Raw genomic sequence first — 20,017 nt, forward strand, 5'->3', positions numbered from 1 at the left:
TAATCGTTCGCATAATTCTATTTATTTGAAATACTTAATGTAGTTATAAATAGTTAAAATATTTATAATATACAAGATGTTACAAGAGATTTTAACTGTTTTTAATTATACGTGCACTAAAATTATAGCAGAAAGAAAGAAAATGAACACAATGTCATAGCGAAGGTATGAACCGTCGAGTAAGTGTTGGTGATTGTGAATTAACTTCGTCATAATTTTCCCATGTCGTATCCTATTGCGTTCTTCATAAGGGAATCAGCATTTGTGCTCGTCTCAAATAATTTATCTTTGAGATTCGCTTAATCCAAAGTCTAAATATTATGAATTAATTTGAATAGCGCAATCAACAAAACAACACGAAAGCTATTGATTGCAGTATTCAAATTAATTCATGAAAAAAATGTTACTTAGGTCCTTTTGAAAAGTTAAGCGAGATATGTAATTTAATAACTAGTTTAAATAGAACAGAATTGTAATTTTGAATTTTATTTCAGTTCTAATCCAACGTTATATGCAGAATACATGTCCTTACTTTGTATTTTATTACAAAATTTCTTAAATAAACTTCTGGATCACATGTGTCAATCTTGTATGCAATTTTAACTTAAGTAAAATACTTGAAATTAAAATACTCTAGTTTGAAGTTTTCTTTGCATTCTTACGACATTACAAGACAGACACTACAACATTCATACAGCGTCTACCCGAGTGCACCTCATCGAACTATTTTATGGCATGGAAGTGCGTACAGAGAACTGGCCGTGGTGAATAAAGCGAGCTGTCTGACTGGTCGGACTATCCCTGATCTGATACAGACGAAAGACACCACACACAGAGTGTACGTGCGAAGAGGCAACGACAGCGGGCAGTGCATGGAGAAGCAGCAGTGTGTATGATATTTTCTTTCTCTAATTGTGTCAAATGGGCAACTTTTACCCATACATAATGTCGAAGTGAAAAAATTTCGTTCGTACCGTGCGTGCGGAGAGGAAAAACAGGTTCGACAAAGTGTCCCGTGCGAGCTGATCTCGAGCTCGTCGTGCTTAGCTTAGTCTGGAATTGGGTGGAGCTGGCGAGATACGACGGAAAATTTCACAAACTGTGAAGAAGGAAGAAGCAGCAGCAGCAGCAGCCACAGTGAAAAGCAAAATACAGTATGGGTGCACTAGCCAGCAGACAGAATGCAGCCGTAGAGGAGGCCGATATCAGTGCTAACCATCAGTACAAGTATCCGCCTCGGTCAGGTACGTTTGGGCTCAGAGGGAATTGTATGTCCTTGAGAATCAATGGAAGTTCGCTCGGTTCAATATGTCCACTTTCGCAGGTAATTATTTCGGGACCCACTTCATTATGGGAGGCGAACGGTTCGATACCCCCCAACCGGAGGCGTATCTTTTCGGGGAGAATGCTGATCTGAATTTTCTTGGATGCAAACCGACTCCGGTAAGTTAAATTTCGGGTGAAAGTGAAAATCAGATATAAACAACTAAGTAAGGGTCATAACGCAATTGTTACTGTGTCAGATGCCTGAAATTCGATTTGTTTATAAAATGAGTACCTATGTGCCATTATCTTAAAAGTCCGAACATGTAAAAAAAAATCGAAGATGCTAGTAGAGAAAGAACTTTCAACTTATTCAATACGGATTAGTCACAGCTAAAGAAGGAATCATCCCACAATGTCCACCGAATTCGAGAGTCTTAGCAAAAAAGTATATATAACAGGTATCTCTACATAAATTAAAAAAATGCTAATACTCTGAAAACGTTTGTTATGCGGGGGATAAGTTCCGCATAGATTAAAATAGCATAAAACAAACTGCATAAGTCCCAAAAACTGCATGAATTTCAATATACATGTAAAAAACTGCGTAGATCCCTAAATTCTGGTAAAAAAAAGTCGCAATCAATGATCTGCGTAAAAAGCCACCCAGTGTATCATTTTTGCACTTAGATGCACATTTTCTTGATAGAATTTTAGTATAGATTAGGTAGTTCCGTTAGTATATGGTAGGCATAAGATTGTACACAGAAGATGGTTTTTAAATCTAACTACATCTTCTTGATGAGAAAATTATTTTGAGCTTTTAGTGGAATGTCTTCACTTGTCATAAGACGAGTTTGTACTTTTCAATTTAACTCCACCACTTGGTTGTAACAGATACGTATTTAAACTTCAACAGTAAGGCCGTCAAGTACGAGACATCAGTTGACCCTCTGCTACCGAGTTGATCGGATCGTTTGTTGTTCGCTCTTGAAGCTATCGTAGTTTCAGTACACAAAGTTCGACGGGTTGAATGCCCGATCAATACGTTTGATCTTGCTGATTTGTTAAACAGCGAATACAAGTCTATCAGTGAAACGAAGTGTCTTAATGGTAATAAGCTACTTATCACGCTTGAAAATCGAAGAGAAGCTAACGACTTATAGCAGTTACCTTTACGTTTATCATACCATCTTTATGCACCAGCCCAACGTGTTGAGATCGATAGGGTTCTTTTTAGCCAGCATGTAGACCCAGCCGAGATAAGACGAAACGGTTTGCATTCATATCGAAGGTTCGCTGTCTCAAAAAGAAGAGCCCAAGCGATATTTGTAAAAACAAAGCCGTACCGGTTATACGCATTACTTTTGCAACTTCAGTCCTACTGGACTACCTTCAGATACGAAATGTGCTATTGTCCGTACGCTTGTGTGCTTTCTGCAAACAGTTTGGACACAAGGCACGATTCTGCTGCAACAGAATGTATTTTCTTAAGTGTGGAAGCATTCTTTCCGACGAATCGTGCACAATCAGTTCCATCGAATGTTTCAAATGCAAAACGGTACATGCACTCCTCCAAGACTATCCAGTACTTCAGAAAAAGCATGAAAAATTCCAGACAAGTCAACGGAAAATTCGGAAAACAATGTATGCCAATCTCATTAAGATACTCTCTTCGCGTAAGCAGCCTTCGCCGGAACATTATGGAAATCTCATCAATGAATCAAGCTCTGTTCAGCCACGCACCAGCAGGAAACCAAGCAATAGCAAAAAACTACTTCTATTTCTGCTGATTGTAAACCAATTTATTCTAGGTATTTCATTTCTATTTGAATTTATTTCTCAAACATTTATTAAGGACAGCATGGTTAAAAAAATAATCACTGCATTTATCCCAGTTATTATTCAGTATCGGGAAAGGCTAATTGTAAAGTTTCCTCCTACAAAACAGTTCATTACAGCCACCTGAAATACGATTACAGTCAAACCTCCATGAGTCGATGTTCTATGTTCGATATCGACTCATGGAAGCAAATTATGCCATATTGAAAAATATTTTCTGGGCTACTGTGATGTTCCCTTCAAATAGCTTCCAAAGGATTTTGTATTACACATCTCGATATTTCCATGAGTCGATGAGTCGATGTCCCTTCAGGATGGACTCATGGAGGATAGACTGTATTATTAATCATTATGTAAGCATTCTCAAACTATGTAAATCATGATATCGGCCCCGTAAAACTTCACAGTGACTGGGCCTTAATAAGCGAACCAAAAGGGGGAAAAATACGAGACACTGCAGACGGCTCTACTGTTCACCCAACCAGCGGATGGCAGATTTTAATACAGTTCTGCATAAGAACCTTACAGAAACTGTATAATAATTGGGCATATACAATTTCGAAGGTTTTGACATAATTGTTGTATTGAAATAAAACAGATTTGTATTATTTCAATACAATATTTGTATAAAAAGCTTACAGTATTGTATATGCCCAGATCTTATACAATAATTGTCAGTTTTGTTTATTGGGTGTTGAGGTTGAAATACGTAAGTTACAATCAAGTGATCGAATTAAATGGGATAGTACAACCTCCTTTTGGCAAGATTTCATATTTGAAATGGAAAAAGAAACTGAAGTCTCTTTGATAGCCAGATGATTTCCAGAACTTTCAAGCTGAGAAGTAAATTATTTGGGAGAAGCTGTACCAATGAATTCATCCTGGTGAGATTAGTGTGTTTGATTATATAATCCTATATTACAGAATCCAAAATTCCACTAAAAATTCCCGCCCAATCTACTCTCAATTGTTCTGAATAGGAGTCGGCACTATCAACAATCGTCATTATGAATTTGTTTTGCACGACTAATGATCATGAGTTTTCGAAATGCATATAAATGAAATGTCATAAGAAGCGTTGGTTTCAATATTTTTTGTGCACGTACGTACAATGTGTAAGTGCGTATCATTTTGAATATAACATTATTACTCTCATGCGTTTTTTTATGTTCAGAGTGTTTGGCTAGGATCACTCGTGGTTTTCAGATTTTGATTTGAAAAATGTATTGGAGGTAACCTTTTTCCCTTCTATGCTACTCAAAACCACGACCCTCTCAATACGCTAGATTGGTGCTTTAACTAACTAAGCTACGAAGGACCTCTGTCGGCCTTCGCAACCTAGCGGCTACTGAATGAGCCCTTCTTTTATAGTTTCCAAACAATATGCTATCTCTCCCGAAATCCGCGTAAAAACGACTTCAACTAAAATCGGTTTTCGCAATTTTCGGGTATTTCTTGACGATTTCTGTAAACCGCGTGAAAAATCTATGGGAAAATTCTGCGTAAAACGTGGGTCGCAACTGCTTAATAAATAATGTTGCTTTTTTTATTCATATCTTCTTCTTCTTATTGGCATTACATCCCCAAACTGGAACAGAACCGCCTTGCAGCTTAGTGTTCATTAAGCACTTCCACAGTTATTAACTGCGAAGTTTCTAAGCCAAGTTACCATTTTTGCATTCGTATATCATGAGGCTAACACGATGATACTTTGATGCCCAGGGAAGTCGAGACAATTTCCAATCCGAAAATTACCTAGACCGGCACCGGGAATCGAACCTACCCACCCTCAGCGTGGTCTTTCTTTGTAGCCGCGCATCTTACCGCACGGCTAAGGAGGGCCCTTTCTTGGGGATAAATTAACGATAAATTAACGGACAATCCATGCCATGAAGGATGCCATTCCATTAGACAACATGCTACATGGAGATAAAATCTCGCGTGATTTTTGAAAGCGCCGTAAGTCCAAATGACTTGTTTACTTTCTCTTTCGATTATTACAAAGCCATACTAAGATTAACATCGGATTTTTTAAAATAGATCTAAAGGAAATATTGCAATAAATGTAAAACTAGCTACGATATTAGTGAAAGAGAGCGTAATGAAAGAGAGTCTCTCATTTGGACATACGACGTTTTCAATAATCATGCTAGAAATTAGCTTCTATTCTCTCTGTTTACTCACATTTGCCATGGGCTGAAGGTTGTCTCTCGGGCAGACGGCATACTAAACACGGAGCCATCTCTTATTCTCTCTGTATACATTTCGTTTGACAGAACACATTCGATGAGCTAGTACCGCAGTTTTCTCGAAACGAGTACAGCAAAAACGTACGAATCGAATGTTTCGATTGGAGATGCGCTATGCCACCTAGCTTTCTTGTAATGTATAAAGATGGCACATTAGTCCCGCCTCTTTTTTAATCGGTATACAGTGACCGGCATATTAAAAAGCCCGCTTAGCGTTTTTCGTACAAAATGGGTAACTTTGGAGATCTACATCTCGGTTGCGTGTGAACTAATTTCTGAAAAAAAAAAAATCTGAAAATTTAACCAGAGGTGAGATACAATTTGAATTCGACCGTACCGGCGAGCACATATGCCGCGTCGTGAGTAGACCGTTCTCTCCGAAAGCTGAATTGCTCGTTCGATAATCCTCCCGCTTCCTCCACGTACGGAAACAGCCTGTTTTTGATCAACTTCTCCAGTAGCTTCCCTACCGTGTCTATTAGACAGATTGTTCGCTGGGAGCCGCCTGCCGGCTTACCCGGTTTCGGTAACAGGACTAAATGCTGTCTCTTCCATTTATCCGGGAATGTCCGCCCATCCAGGCACCTCTGCACGGCTGACCTGAACATGTCCGGATTGGTTATTATGGCTGCCTTTGACGCTATGGTCGGAATCCCGTCCGGGCCAGATGCTTTACTCGGGTCGACGGATTTTGCCACCGTCTTTAGCTTCTCCAACGTCACCTTCGCCACCTCTTCGTCATCTGCTTCTATTCTTGCTGCTAGCGGTAAATGGGTTGGACCGTGGTGCGGAATAGTACATGATTCTTTTTACACGGGGATGCGTTCCGTAAAAAAGTTCTCAGTTCAAAATTTGAAAATCCGTGTAAAAAAGTTTTATGATTTCTCGACGAATCATGAAAAATTGAGCAACTTTTCGAAATTTTTGTGTGGATTTTTTACAAGCCCGTGTAAAAAATCCGTGTAAAAACAGAATCGGGTGTACTTCGATGATCGTCTTCAGCCTCGTTGGACATCGCTTGGGAGGAGCCACTGCCACTCTTGTTTTGGCCATCACCACCCGGTGGCGTCTCCCCATGGGTTCGAGTTGGCGCTCTGGTACAGTCTGTCGAAGCACTCTTTCTAGCTCTCTTTGATGCCCTTGTTTAGGGACAGTCTCGCCGCTTTGAAATTTTTGATGCGATCTTCCCTCATTTCCGCCGAGCGTGCAGATTTATTCTAGCCCTCCTGAGGCAGGTTGCTCGAAGGGCTGCAATTTGATCGCTTTACCAGTGTACCTGGGATCTGCAGTTCTATGGTCGTGCCATCCTCGGCATAGTCGCGTCACATGCTCGAGACAAGAACGCAACCAGTACTACCGTCGAAGTGGGCGACTTTCCACGCCCGGATTGTAGAAGTAGCTCCCCGGCTTTCTCTCCTTGCCTCGCTGCTTATCGTGTACCGGATAGCTAAATGGTCACTGTGGGTCCTCTCCTTAACCGTGCGGTAAGACGCGCGGCTACAAAGCAAGACCATGCTGAGGGTGACTGGGTTCTGATTCATTGTGCCGGTTTAGGCAATTTTCGGATTGAAAATTGTCTCGACTTCCTTGGGCATAAAAGTATCATCGTGCTAGCCTCATGATATACGAATGCAAAATGGTAACCTGGCTTAGAAACCTAGTAGTTAATAACTGTGGAAGGGCTTAATGAACACTAAGCTGCGAGGCGGCTTTATCCCAGTGTGGGGATGTAATGCCAATAAGAAGAAGAAGAAGAAGAAGGGTGACCATCGTCGACCCTCGGTCGACTTGGGCTGCAGAATGTTAGGTATGTCCATTACCGATTCCACTCCGTTTCGCTTGAAGGTACTTCTTGAGCACAGCACGACATCCAGCTTAGCTAAAGCTTCCAGCAGCGTTTTCCCTTTCCGATTAGTACAGCGCCTTCCCCACTCTATCGCCCACGTGTTGAAGTCTCCTGCAATGACTACTGGCTTGCTACCCACTAGGTCTGATGACAGCCGATCTACCAACTGGGTAAATGGTTCTATCGGCCACCTTAGTGAGGCATAACCCATGTAACATTTTAAGTGTTATAACGTTCTTGAAGACCATAATTTACTCTTCGAGAGTATTGTAAAACCAGTTTAAAAACAAAATGTTACTAGGGAGCAGCCGAAGAAGTACACTCCATTTATTTTCGCCAAACCTGTAACCTTGTGTTCAGCACCTCCTGGATCGGGTATCTTCCTGTCGTACAGATCGCCGCTGATCTGTATCCATCCGCTACCCAGTTCCCGTTATCCGCGGTACGAGTCTGCCAGGATAGCTACGTCCGTACTCGCTTCTGGTACCGACTGCCACAGTAACTGCTGGGCGGCCGCACAATGGTTGAGATCGAGCTGCGTAACTTGCACGGCTTCCTCGTATAACCACCCAACGGGCATGACGGTACACCCGTCGTTGTGGTTCCTGCTCGCACGTAGCGTACACGATCATATCTGTGCGCTTTATGGCCATCTTCGCCGCACCGCCTACATAGGTTACTCCTGTCCGGCCCTTGGCAGGCCCACGATTTGTGTCCCGATTGGAGGCAGCAGAAGCACTTAGCGACTACCGGTGGTTGGTAGAGGCTGACTGCATACTGACTAGTCAACTTTCAGCTTACCAACTTTGATCACCTTGTTGGTGTCGGTGGCCGTTAACCTCAACGTGGCAATCTGCGTCTCTTATGGTCCTCTTCGCAGGCGGATGGACGCCTCCACCTTGGTCCTTGATGGCCGAGGCGATCTCCTTCGATGTCGTGGACTCTTCCTTAAGACAAGGATCATCTCACCCTCTCTCGTCCGCCATATGCTGCGAACCTCTCTACCGAGGTCCACTAGTTTCTCGGCACTGCGCATCGCCTTGAGCACATCGGCGTAGCACTCTTTCTCTGTTTTAATAAGCAGTGCTTCACCCTTCTCTCTGGCTCTCGCCGGGCATTTTGCATTGTCGAGTGTAATGGTCCTAGGATAACCTAAGCGAGTGAAGATCCTACTAAGCCGGTCAACTGTGTCAGAAGCCGTTATACGGGTCATAATTTCAACTTCTTTATATCTACTAAAGTAATCTATTATAACTAGTAGATACACTGGCGGAGCCAGCTATTGCTTTTTTGGTGGAGCACCACTAAGCGCAAGAACAATAGCCTTCGAGAACAATGGTGTGATTGCATCGCCGGTGCCCCACCTCTGTCTCCGCCAGTGAGTAGATACTCGCCGGATGGGAGTGAACCAATAAAATCAATGGCGAGATCAACCCACGGTTTTACAGGCAACTCTCTTCTACTTATTGGTACAGGTCTACTCGGTAACCCTACTAATTACCAACCTTCACAAGACGCGCAACATTCTTTCGTTTCTCGATCCATAGAAGGCCACCATGCTCGATCTCGTAGACGTCGTTCCATAACCGATTCTCCAGGATGACCTTCATGTGCCAGATTCAACATTCGATTTCTCAAATTTTTAGGAACAACTAATTTATTACCTCGAATCAAGGTGTCCCCAATGAAACCCAATTCATTCTGGAAGGGCTCGAAATGCTTTGTCAATGGATTTTTCCAATGTCCTGATCGGAGACATTCTCTAACGGCAGTGATTTCTGGGTCGTCTCGTGAAGCTTCCCCGATTTCGCCAATATCAATTGCCACAGATTCTTGAATTGCTAAAACCATAAATTTGCTGCCTTTCTCGAATTCAATTGCAGTATCTTTTGAAGCTAAAGCAAGTTTCTCGGTTTGGAAATAACGTTTTTCAGTAGCCGTAAAACTTTTGCTGGCATAGCTGATTATAAGAGGAGATTCATCAGTAAAACTCATTTAAACTGTACAAGCACGGCACCCAGCGCAACAGGGGAGGCATCTGATACGACCCTGGTACGTAAAGAATTACCAAAAAAAAATGCAAGAGCTTTTGCATATGATATCAGGTGGTATGTTTCAAAACAACGTTGATGTTCATCAGTCCACCTGAATGAATTTGTACCACAGATAAGTTCTCGCAACGCAGCAGTAATGGTAGCCAAATCTGGAATAATTTTTTCTACATAGGTTATTAAACCTAGGAAACTTCTGACTTCCTCTATAGTACGGGGTTCGCGAAAGTTCTGAACAGCTTCAATTTTCTGTTTGGTTGGCCTCACCCCATCTGATGAAATAACATGCCCCAGAAACTCTAGTTGCTGTACTTTGAAGATGCATTTATCTTTGTTCAATAATATATTGTTGTTCCTCAAAACCGACAGAACTTTAGCTAGTGCAGCATTGTGCTCATCCTCTGTTTCACCAAAAATAAAAATGTCGTCGATATAAATAATTACATTATCGCATCCAGCTGAAATTTGTTTCATTGTCTTTTGGAACATTTCTGGGGCGCAAGAAATTCCAAACATGAGCCTCTTGTACCTATACAATCCTTTGTGACTAATAAAGGTTGTAATGTATCTGGAATCCTCAGCCAATTCGATCTGTATTTCGTTAGTATATGCATATTGTAATTAGTTTACATATATAATCTTTGATATCTTTGATATCAAGTCGACTGAAATATTTAGCGGACTTCATACGCGGGAGGAAACTTTCAAACGTCGGCATCATGTGATGTTCTTTCATAATCGCTTGATTAGCACGGCGCATGCCCACACAGAGGCGCAGATCTCCATTATCTTTAACAATAGTTACCAAAGGCGATACCCACGGTGCTGCTACAGATACCGATTCGATGATATCAGCCACAAGTAATTGATTCAATTTTTCCTCGATCCGATTTAGAAGTGCAATTGGTAGGCGCCTGACACGTTGAGCAACCGGAGACACGTTTCTATTGATTGGGATACTCAGCTGCAGATTTTTCACCTACGGAAACCACCTTTGCCTGGTACAGTAATGCTGTTGACCGACGAATTAAGTTCGTGGAGTCCAATTTTCAAAACCCCGAGACCCCTCCATCGACAACATAAAAAATAGATTTTTCTTGACGGTTATTGTTCCCAGCGTCAACGGTGAATGTGGCCTCATGAACATGTGTCACAATGAATGGTTTCGCGTCACGACCATATCCACGCAAAATCTTCTTTGGCAGATGTTTTGGTTTCCAACTTTTAACTCCTCTCGCAACCATGCTTCGCCACGTGTCATCATCGATGATGTTCTTGCTGCTGCCCGAGTCGATCAACATCTTGATCAGAACACCGCCAACATCAACCCAAAGAAATTCGTCTCCGTCGCCGATATTACCAATGAAGCTTTTTTTATCTGTTGTGTCTATTGCTCGTACGCTACTTGTCGTGAGCAGTGTTGATCATTTCCGTAGTGGTTCTTCTGGCCGCATCGATAGCAGCATCCACTAGCGGGTTTGCTACTTCCTGCTATGCGGTTTACAGGCTCATGATCTGAGAAATGACTTGTTGCGGTACTTGATAGATTCGTATGAATTCACAATTCTTGACACTTGTGAGAGCGTTAGTGTTTCCTTGTGAAGTAGGTAATTTCTCCCTTAACTCCGTAGGTGCGTGAAAAATAATTTTATCGATAACACGCAAATCTCGACTTTCGGCTTCTGTTTTACCGAAATCGCATTTTTTGCACAAATGGATCGATGTCATGCTCCTCATATTCTTCAACATCAGCGCCATCTATCGAGTAGAATAAATCCTGCAACTCAAGACCACCCTTCGCTAACAATATTGTCGGCTTAGCTATTAATCTTAGAATTCGGAAGTCGGGACTTCCGAACCGAACTTTCTTCCTAAGTTTTATCTGTCAAACTAATTGATGCGTTGTTCAGCGCATCTTTTGACGAATCTAGCGCACTACTTCCGAAGTTGGGAAAATTGCCTGTATCCGGAGAAAAATCCGACTTCGGTATAAAAGCGTTCTAACTTTATTCCGGATAGACAATATGTTTTTCAATTTAGTGGTATTTTCTCTTCGCCAACATTACTTCAAAATTCCTCTTCCAACGCATCCATTCTTTGCGGACTTGTGAGTCAGGAAGATGATTAAACTTAAATGGGCTTATGTTCCAATTTTCCATTGCACGCTTAGTAGGCTGTGTGCATCGACTGAAATTTTGAATTAATGTTGTTGTCATGGTAACTCCACAATACGTAGAACTTTTCATCTCTTTTTTTACCTTTTTTTTGCAATTTTGCAGCGGCTTTTGCCTGTTTCTACCCCCGGTAGCGGCTTCACGCCTTTCCTTGCTCTTGTGCAACGGATGTGCTGTTACACGCCTTTTTTCTGGCAAAGACAGCGGCTTCTTGCCTTGGTTTCTTGGTGCGGCTCCATGCCTGACCCTGCTCTGAGGCAGCGGAAATTGCTTTATAAATATAAAGTAACACGTGGAGATTAGCACAACGGTTATAATTTCTTTCTTTTTTTTTCGTTTTATCGTTAGTACATACCTTGGAACACGGCGGATAGTTTCCGTTTCCTCGTCGCCAGATGTGGTGACCTCCTTACAGATCACTAAAGTAAATTTGAATTAGGATGGATTCGGATGGAACCGTTAATGATACAAGAACACGTCTTACACTTCCAATATTATATTTCATTCTGCCTTCTAGTCTACACAGCAAGTCATAGCCTACTACCCCGATTCTATGCAAGGCATAGCACACTATGGAAAAGGAAGAAGAAGGCAGTATGTGTGCTCTTCTTCGTTTTGCCACAGCCTTCCAGTCTAACCGCAAGCATTTCCTGTTCCTGCTTAGCAACAAGAACCAAATTGCAAAGCTTAAGCAGGTTCAGCTTTAGGTCTTTTGACATATTGCCGCGTCCATTGGTGAAGTCGATAATGTCATCGAGTTGCACCATAACGACGGTCAAGCTCTGCAGGACGTTCACTTCCGTTTCTTGGTTTGTTGGTTTAGCTTTATTCATGACTGTTGGGTCCCCTTTAGGGCTGCCTTCGAACCCAGTAGGAAAAGTCGCCTTCTTGATCCCATGGTTATCTTTGCTGATGCAGTGAGGCCATGTGGAGGTTGACACCTCGGTGTTCAGAGCCGGATCAGCGTAAGCCAGGAAGGAATCAATTGGTCCTACTCCCATCTGGTTGGTTAAGCCAGACGGCTGGATTGGGACGGTCCACCCGTCATTTCAAGACGGTGTCACCCGGCTTTACTCAAGGACTGGAATGACACAACTGTCAGCCATTGATTTATTGTATCTATCTCGTTTTTTGGCCGTTGACGTTGGCGTTTTCGAAGCTCCTAGGCTGTGCTAGTGTGTTTTGAGCGGCGCACGCGCGAGCCGTTCCGCAGAAATGGTAACTTGGCTTAGAAACCTCGCAGTTAATAACAGTGCTGAAGTGCTGAATGAATCTAAGCTGCGAGGTGGCAATGTCTCAGTGGGGGATGTAAGGCCAATAAAGAAGAGGAAGAGGAGAAGAAATTCAATTGCTAACGAATTATGAAAACGCTAAATGGTATGCTTCAGGCTGGTTTATCATAAGTTAGAGTTCGTATTAGAACGTTAGAGTATAATCGAATGAATGGCATTTGAGTTCGGAATATCAACTACTTGACTTATTTCATCCAATTTCGTGATTCCTCACATTAACTGTCTTATCTTCGGTTTACAGTTCCCTTACCCCCCACCACAAGCAACAGAACCAACAAAAACCCTTAAAAGCTTAGTCAACATACGGAAGGAATCGGTCCGTTTCGTAAAAGCGTCAGACTGCAATGCAAAAATCCACGGCGATGGAACCAAAACCAACGCGTACAACATTGAGTTCGTGTTCGACGCGGACGCCCGGTGCGCCATCACCGTTTACTATTTCTGCATTGAGGACATCGGTAGCACCGGTGTCAGCTACATCCCTCGGGATTCGTCCATTTCGTCCGAAACATTCCACTTCAAGCGGGGAGTGAACCAGGTCTTCTCGGCTCCGTCGCACGTCTTCAATCCGGCTCTGTTCGCGGAGGATGATCTCTCATACAACTCCGAGAAGGACACATTCCCGGTGGTCATCCACTGCGTGGTCGAGGAGGGAACGGAAGATTGCCGTCAAAGCCACACCACCATCTGCGTGGTGGATCATCATTCGGACGGAACGTTCGCTCTGCGCGCCTTGAAGCAGAAAATATTCGTCGACGGACTGTGTTACTTACTGCAGGAGATCTACGGCATCGAGAACAAATTGGTCAACAAGTCGATCGGCGACGAGGACACCGACGACAATGGCAGCGAGTGCGTCATCTGTATGTGCGACACTCGTGACACCCTGATCTTGCCTTGCCGGCACTTGTGTTTGTGCAATTCATGCGCCGATTCGTTGCGATATCAGGCCAACAACTGTCCGATCTGTCGGGCACCGTTCCGTGCGCTGTTGCAGATTCGCGCGGTGCAGAAGAGCACTACCGGAACGAACGTGACCACGGTTCAAAGTCCACAGGATGTATGTATTGATTGTCCTCACAAATTTGTGAAGAAATAATAACATGGAATGTGATTTATTTTTAGGCCACGGATAACATTCCCTCGGGATACATTCCGGTGTCATTGATTGAAGCACTTAATGGTCCAATAAGTAGCTCGGTGAAGCCGTCGAATACAGCCGACTCGACAACTACAGCTGATGGCAACAATGAAACTAACTTAACTAATCAGGTATTTAATGTTCGAATGTGATTAAACAAATTCGTTGCGACTGAAGGGTTATTATGGGATATAAAAATGCTATGACTTTCCTCTGCCTTTGTTATTTGAAAACCAAATATTGTATATGCAAACCTCGAACTAATTTTGAATGTGAATTTTTCGAGTATTACCTATTCTCTACTAACCAACGCAAGGTACAAAAAATCAAAGCATTTTTGAATATGATACTTATTTATTTTGAAAGATATTTATTGACTTTATCCATCTACCACTAATAGAACGCAGACAAACTGGAGAGTGGCAAGATCCCATCCAAAGAAATGGAAACCAGTGCATCGCGTGAAAAGTTAAACCAGAATGCCGTCGATTTCCGCATGTCGGTACTGCTATCCAAGGAAGATGGATCGGTGACGTGCGTCACGAAGGAGCTGCTCAGCAAACATTCGCCACTGATGCAACGAGCCCCGGCCAGCCGCGACAAAAACCCACGCGAAAAAGGCACACTCCGGATCCAAGCCAGCCAACCGGCAATCAAAGATCCACTAACTAAATTGGATCGCGAAACAGTCCAGCTGGTGAATGAAAAAACCCAGCTTCCCAACGTGACCGAAATCGATGACGACAGCGAAGCGGAAAAGCTGTCCCCTCTGCTGCAAAAAGTTGACCGCGACGCGCCCCAAGACAACTGTGATACCTATGAGAAAATGCCTAGCATCTTGCGAATGGAGGAAGACTCCCGAAGCCAGAAGTCGGTTGCCGTACTTGCCGCGGCCGAAGACTCCGACTACTACACTCCCGAAGATCCGCACACCACCATTCTCAGTCCACTCAAGGGAGAAGAGAAGCTGGACGGGATGAAGAAGCTGTCCACGCCGTTGACCATGCTGAAGGAGGCCTCCCAAAGTTCCCTCCCGGATAGTCCAATCAGTGGTAACTCGCACACTTCCACCCGTAGCTCCGGTGATAGTTACTCTTCCAGTTCGAGTACACGGCAATTGCTTTCGTCGGTCACAGCCAACGATACGCCCACTCATGTCACGGTCAACGTTGACTCTTCCGCGGAGGGGCTCGTCAAGCACGAGATCAAAATCGGAAACGGGCCCAAGATGGACTGCATCGATAGCGACTGAGAGAGCTTATCTTCTACCCCTAGGAACACGGAGATGAAACAATTGAACAAATCGCATTTCTTTGACTACAAAATGAAGTAAATATAAAATTAGAACAAATTGTGTGCTATCAAAACTAGAACGGTGTACCCCATTAGTATGCCGCTTGCTGCGGCAGTAATAGCTGCCGGAACCATCGCGTGTACATCGGATTCGTGAAGCAGAACGAATGTGTAGGAGTAAACTGGGGTAATATGCACCCTCAGGGCAAAACGACCTTTTGGTATTTTTAGCAGTGTTCCAGGAATATTTTCAAGAATGTTTACTACTGGATTAGTAGTTCGAGATCCGAACTACATGCGCTGTGGTAAATACTCGCGAAAAACTGCCGAAAATGTACTTAAAAATGCCAAAGGGTCGTTTTGCCCCGGGGGTGCATATTACCCCAGTTTCCCCTACTCACCAGAACCCAGAATAGGGAAGCAAAACGATTTATGTTTAAATTTTAATATTAGGTTTTTATTATTGAAATATCACATTTATCAAATAAATTCGTTTTAATCAAAACACTTAATTAAAATAACGAGCAGATGCCAAAATATGATCGTCTGAGTGGATATCACCGTCCGTATATCGTCTTCAACGCCGTAATAAATGTCCTGCCTAAAATCCGCCCGAATCTCTGAAATGTTTTCCGTTGTGTAAATCAATGATCGGAAAAAAATGATTTAATTTTAAATATTTACGAACCAAAGTTTGCCGAGGGGTAATTCTGATTCTTCTGGGAAATGCTTCAACTGATACAAATGCCACCAACAGTAAAAATACTGCAAGAAGCAACAACCGGGTGATATTCATTGCTCGAATTTTGACCGCAGATGTTACACCGAAGAAGGTAAGCTAACTACTAAATATTGATTTGTAAATGGAAAGATTCTGCCTACAAGACTAATCATGTGTGTTCCAAGCACTTGTTCGATGGCATGTGGAATAAACAATAACTAGAGCCATGTATGTTCATTGCTTATGCCTTGTACGAATTTAGCTTGAGGGAGGTTAACATAATTGAGAGCAGTTACGTGAATGATTTTCATAGCTTGAATTATGTTTGTTTCAACTGACAAGGTCAATTACCCACATTGATCCAAACATGTTTGGTACATGTACCGATGACAAGAGAGATAAGTGAATTCGAGTTTTTCTCAGCGCTTGTAGTTAGTTTGTTCTGATACATATCAATATAGCAAAACTGGTTATAAAACTTAAAACAAAAATTATATTTTTTTTATGCTTAGAAGAGTCTTTACGAACCCATGTGTGTATTAAATAGATTTTTGGGTTAGGCATCTGGATTAACAATTAGAAGACAATTGATAAACGCTTCCAACTCTCGATTCGGTATAATCTCTTATGATCTCCTCATGTAGATAGGATGTAATGATTTCCTTGATCGGACTGGTAATTATCACACTTTACACACATTACTTTTACACTCACAATATTTTTACTAACTACATACAAAGAATGTTGTGAAAAGTGTACTGATGTCCATTTTTCCAAAAAGCGGTCATTACTAATTCAGAAACGATTTCCCTTCAATTCTTTTTCGCGAGGTCTGGCAAAGTGGAAACCTTTTTCTAGTTTATACTTTTTTAGATTGAAAAAAATGCTTGTGTTTTCTACAAACTACGATGCTTCGTCTTATGTTTTATCGAAGTTGATGCTGTCTGGGAAAAACAAAAAAAAATCCATTATTGTTTTCCGGGGAAATAGCATAAAAGGACTTGAAAAAAAAAAACATAGAGCTCGTTGCTCGGTGAATATTTTGTTACGAACCGTTAAGGTTTTAAAGTAATAACAATGGAAGCTAAAGAGAAGAATAATTTTTGGAATCCACCGTAATAATCCAACGTGATCGAGTTTTTGTTCAAATAAGTCTAAGAACTTATCTACATGAAAATGTAGCAGAAAAACGCATTTTTCTATTCCTCAAAACTTACAATGGTCTGTGGAGTAAGATGAAGTTTTAATTTTAATATTAGGTTTTTTATTATTGAGATATCACATTTATCAAATAAATTCGTTTTAATCAAAACACTTAATTGAAATGATGAGCAGATGATAAAGTATGATGCGTTCGAGTAGTGATCACCGTCCGAATAGCGTCTTCAACGCTCGATTGAAAGTCCTGCCAAACATCCGCCCGAATCTCTGAAAATTTGGTAGTTTGGTAATTGCTGTGCGAAAGGAAAACAAACACTGAAATTTTCAATTTTCACGAACCACAGTTTGTCTCGTAATTCGGAATCTTCTGGGGAATGCTTCAACTGGTACAGATGCCACCAACAGTAAAAACACTGCAAACAGCAACAATCGGGTGATATTCATTGCTCGGATTTTAACCGCAGGTGTTGCACCAAAGAAGGTAAGCTAACTACTAAATTTTGATTATCAACGGAAAGTTTCTGCCTTAGATGATTAAACATGTGGGGTGGCTGGGAAATGCCTTCCGAGTACCGGTTCGATGGATGACGTTGCGTGTGGGATACATACTGTGTAATAAACAATAACTGGAGCCATATGCTTATGCATTGAATGAAGGTGTGAGAACCTAGCTTGAGGTGAGCATAATTGAATGTAGATACCTACGTGAATGATTTTTATAGCTAGAATTATATTTGTTGCAACTGGCAAGGTCAATTATCTACAACAACATGTTTATTATCATATGTACCGATGAGAAGAGAGATAAATGAATTCGAGTTTTTCACAGCGCTTGTAGTTAATTTGTTTTGATTTTTATCAACTTTGCCAAACCGACTATGAAATTTGAAACTTTGTAAATTAAAACCGCGTAAAAAAATTGAAAATTGATGCTGGGTCATCAGGTCGAATGGAAAATGGAAAGTGAGCAGTCAGAAATGAGTAGTGCGAAGTGAGGAAGTAGTAACACTGAAGAAGAAAGAAGAAAGAAAGAGGAAGGAAGAAGGAAAAAAGAAGAGGGAAAAAGGAAGAAAGAAGAAGGAAGAAAGAAGAAGGAGAAGAAGAAGGTGGAAGGATGAAATTAGAAGGAAGAAGGAGGAGCAAGAAGGAAGATGGAAAAACGAAGTAGGAAGGCATAGGGAAGAAGAAATAAAGTAAAAGAAGGAAACATACAGAAGGCAAAATAAAGCAAGAAAGCAGAAGAAATAAAGAAGAAGGAAGAAAAGAAGATAAAAGGAAGAAGGTAGAGGAAAAAGCAAGAAGGAAGAATGAAGAGTTAAGAAATAAGAAGGAAGATGGAAGATGGAAGAAAGAAGAAGGAAAAAGGGAGATGGATGAAGGAAGCTGCTTTCTTGTAATCAATAAAGAAGTACTAGTAGTCCCGCCCCTTTGGTGAGTGTTATGCTTGCACTCTCCCGCGCTTGCGAGCAGAAAGTTGCCGTCAGTAGTAGAAATGCAAGCGCGTCAGAGAGAGTCGTTGCAAATGTTAATTCGCATGTATGGCATCAGTACACCCAACTAGGGAATGCATGATTTGATGACAATCTTACATGAATTTCATGCACAGGTTGCATTAAGCTGAGGCCCATGCACAGATTGCATTAAGTCAATATAGCAAGCAATTGAATTAGGTCTCTGGTCACGAGAAAAAAGAAATAGATATGCGTTTGTGTCTACATAGAATCTATTTTCAAAATTTCGTCGAGGAACGATTCTTAATATACCGTCGTGCGAGGCTTCTTTTTTTGGACATTTTGAAAAAGGAATTACAACGTTAACTACTCTCAAATTGACATTATCTCCATTAGGTTGTCTTGTTGATAGTTGGATGGCAACTTTTTGTTTCAAATTAGCTATTTTTTTCTTTTAGTTTTTTTAGGAAATCAAAAATCCAAAGTAGCCCCCGGAGTCAAAAGAAAAAAATTGACCGCAGACGAGAATTGAATCTGAGCCCTCTACCAAGGCTGATGCTTTTCGACTGACGCGCCAGCCATTTGGACTATACACCAGATGAGAGAAGCGGTGATAGAAGACTATCATAATCCTCCTCGAATGTCACAACTTTTTGCTTTGGGTGTAGCAGACAAGTAAAATTTCTTCTTAAGACTATGATTTTATTTAGTTGACTGCAACCGATGCCATCCATGAGAATAAATTTTGCAGCGTCTCCTTCTGACGCGCGTTCGTGATGGCAACTTTTGACGTAGGACTTACGTCTTTCTTTACTATACTGGGAGTCATTCAGATTTTTGGAAATCGAGAGCGTTACGCTGGAAGGAAAGATTTTGAACGTTACTAGTGCCTTTATCTTTCGATGGATTTCTAAGATTTATATATCAATCGACTCGGACACTCTCCACCATTTTGCCTATTTCATTGAAACTTAAGATTATTAACAATAAGCTATTGAAAATTTCAATTCTTGTCAAAGCCAGTAAAAAATTCATATATAACCAATCCCGTGCATTCCTAACACGGACATCAGAATGCGGTATGTCACGGGCCTTCAGGGGTACCGGAAGATTTTCTTTGTGTATAAAAGAAGCACTGCCTGCCGTGTACGAGTCATTACAATTTGTGACAGCAGCGCGTACTGACGTGCTTTTTGCTCGCTCATTTTTCGTTTCGTTCGTTCGTTCGTTCGTTTACCTACACAAAGACAGCATGCAGAACTGCCGGTGGGTCTGCGAAGAAGTGGGCGCATTTTTTGTCATTCTGCGCTTGATGATGGTCGGATGCAGTGGTGTCGGTTGCGAGGGATGCAATCGCCCATCGCATCGCTCGGAGTTCACGGCTAGAGGCCGATGATGGCCAAGGCAGCGAGGACAGCGGTGGTGGATGAAGAAGAATAAAATTAGAGAGATTTGGTCTGCTCTTCCATGAAAAGTGATTGGTTTCATAATCCACATGATCCCGGGATGGGTACGAGTCATGTCATATTACTG

At 41.9% G+C, this 20,017-nt stretch overlaps 1 protein-coding gene and 1 long non-coding RNA gene across 3 annotated transcripts; one reads left to right on the forward strand and one right to left on the reverse strand.

The window, feature by feature from the left end:
• Positions 1-669: 669 nt before the first annotated feature.
• Positions 670-15,209, forward strand: LOC134222198 (probable E3 ubiquitin-protein ligase MGRN1). Of its 2 annotated transcripts, none has more exons than XM_062701345.1 (5): positions 670-1,268; positions 1,325-1,443; positions 12,959-13,777; positions 13,843-13,989; positions 14,259-15,209. In XM_062701345.1, exons 1-5 carry the CDS (start codon positions 1,157-1,159, stop codon positions 15,108-15,110), a joined length of 2,049 nt encoding a protein of 682 aa, XP_062557329.1. In that variant the 5' UTR covers positions 670-1,156; the 3' UTR covers positions 15,111-15,209. The 2 variants fall into 2 exon arrangements, with proteins under 2 accessions (XP_062557329.1, XP_062557333.1); XM_062701349.1 differs by having other exon boundaries at positions 671-1,244.
• Positions 15,210-15,580: 371 nt separating this feature from the next.
• On the reverse strand, positions 15,581-18,028 carry LOC134222210 (uncharacterized). Its single transcript, XR_009982406.1, has 3 exons — positions 17,373-18,028; positions 15,840-17,300; positions 15,581-15,771 (listed from the first exon to the last, which is right to left on the reverse strand). It is a non-coding gene; the product is annotated as an uncharacterized LOC134222210 (long non-coding RNA).
• Between the last annotated feature and the right edge of the window lie 1,989 nt (positions 18,029-20,017).

Source organism: Armigeres subalbatus, chromosome 1, assembly GCF_024139115.2.
Source record: "Armigeres subalbatus isolate Guangzhou_Male chromosome 1, GZ_Asu_2, whole genome shotgun sequence".
Classification (NCBI taxonomy): domain Eukaryota; kingdom Metazoa; phylum Arthropoda; class Insecta; order Diptera; family Culicidae; genus Armigeres; species Armigeres subalbatus.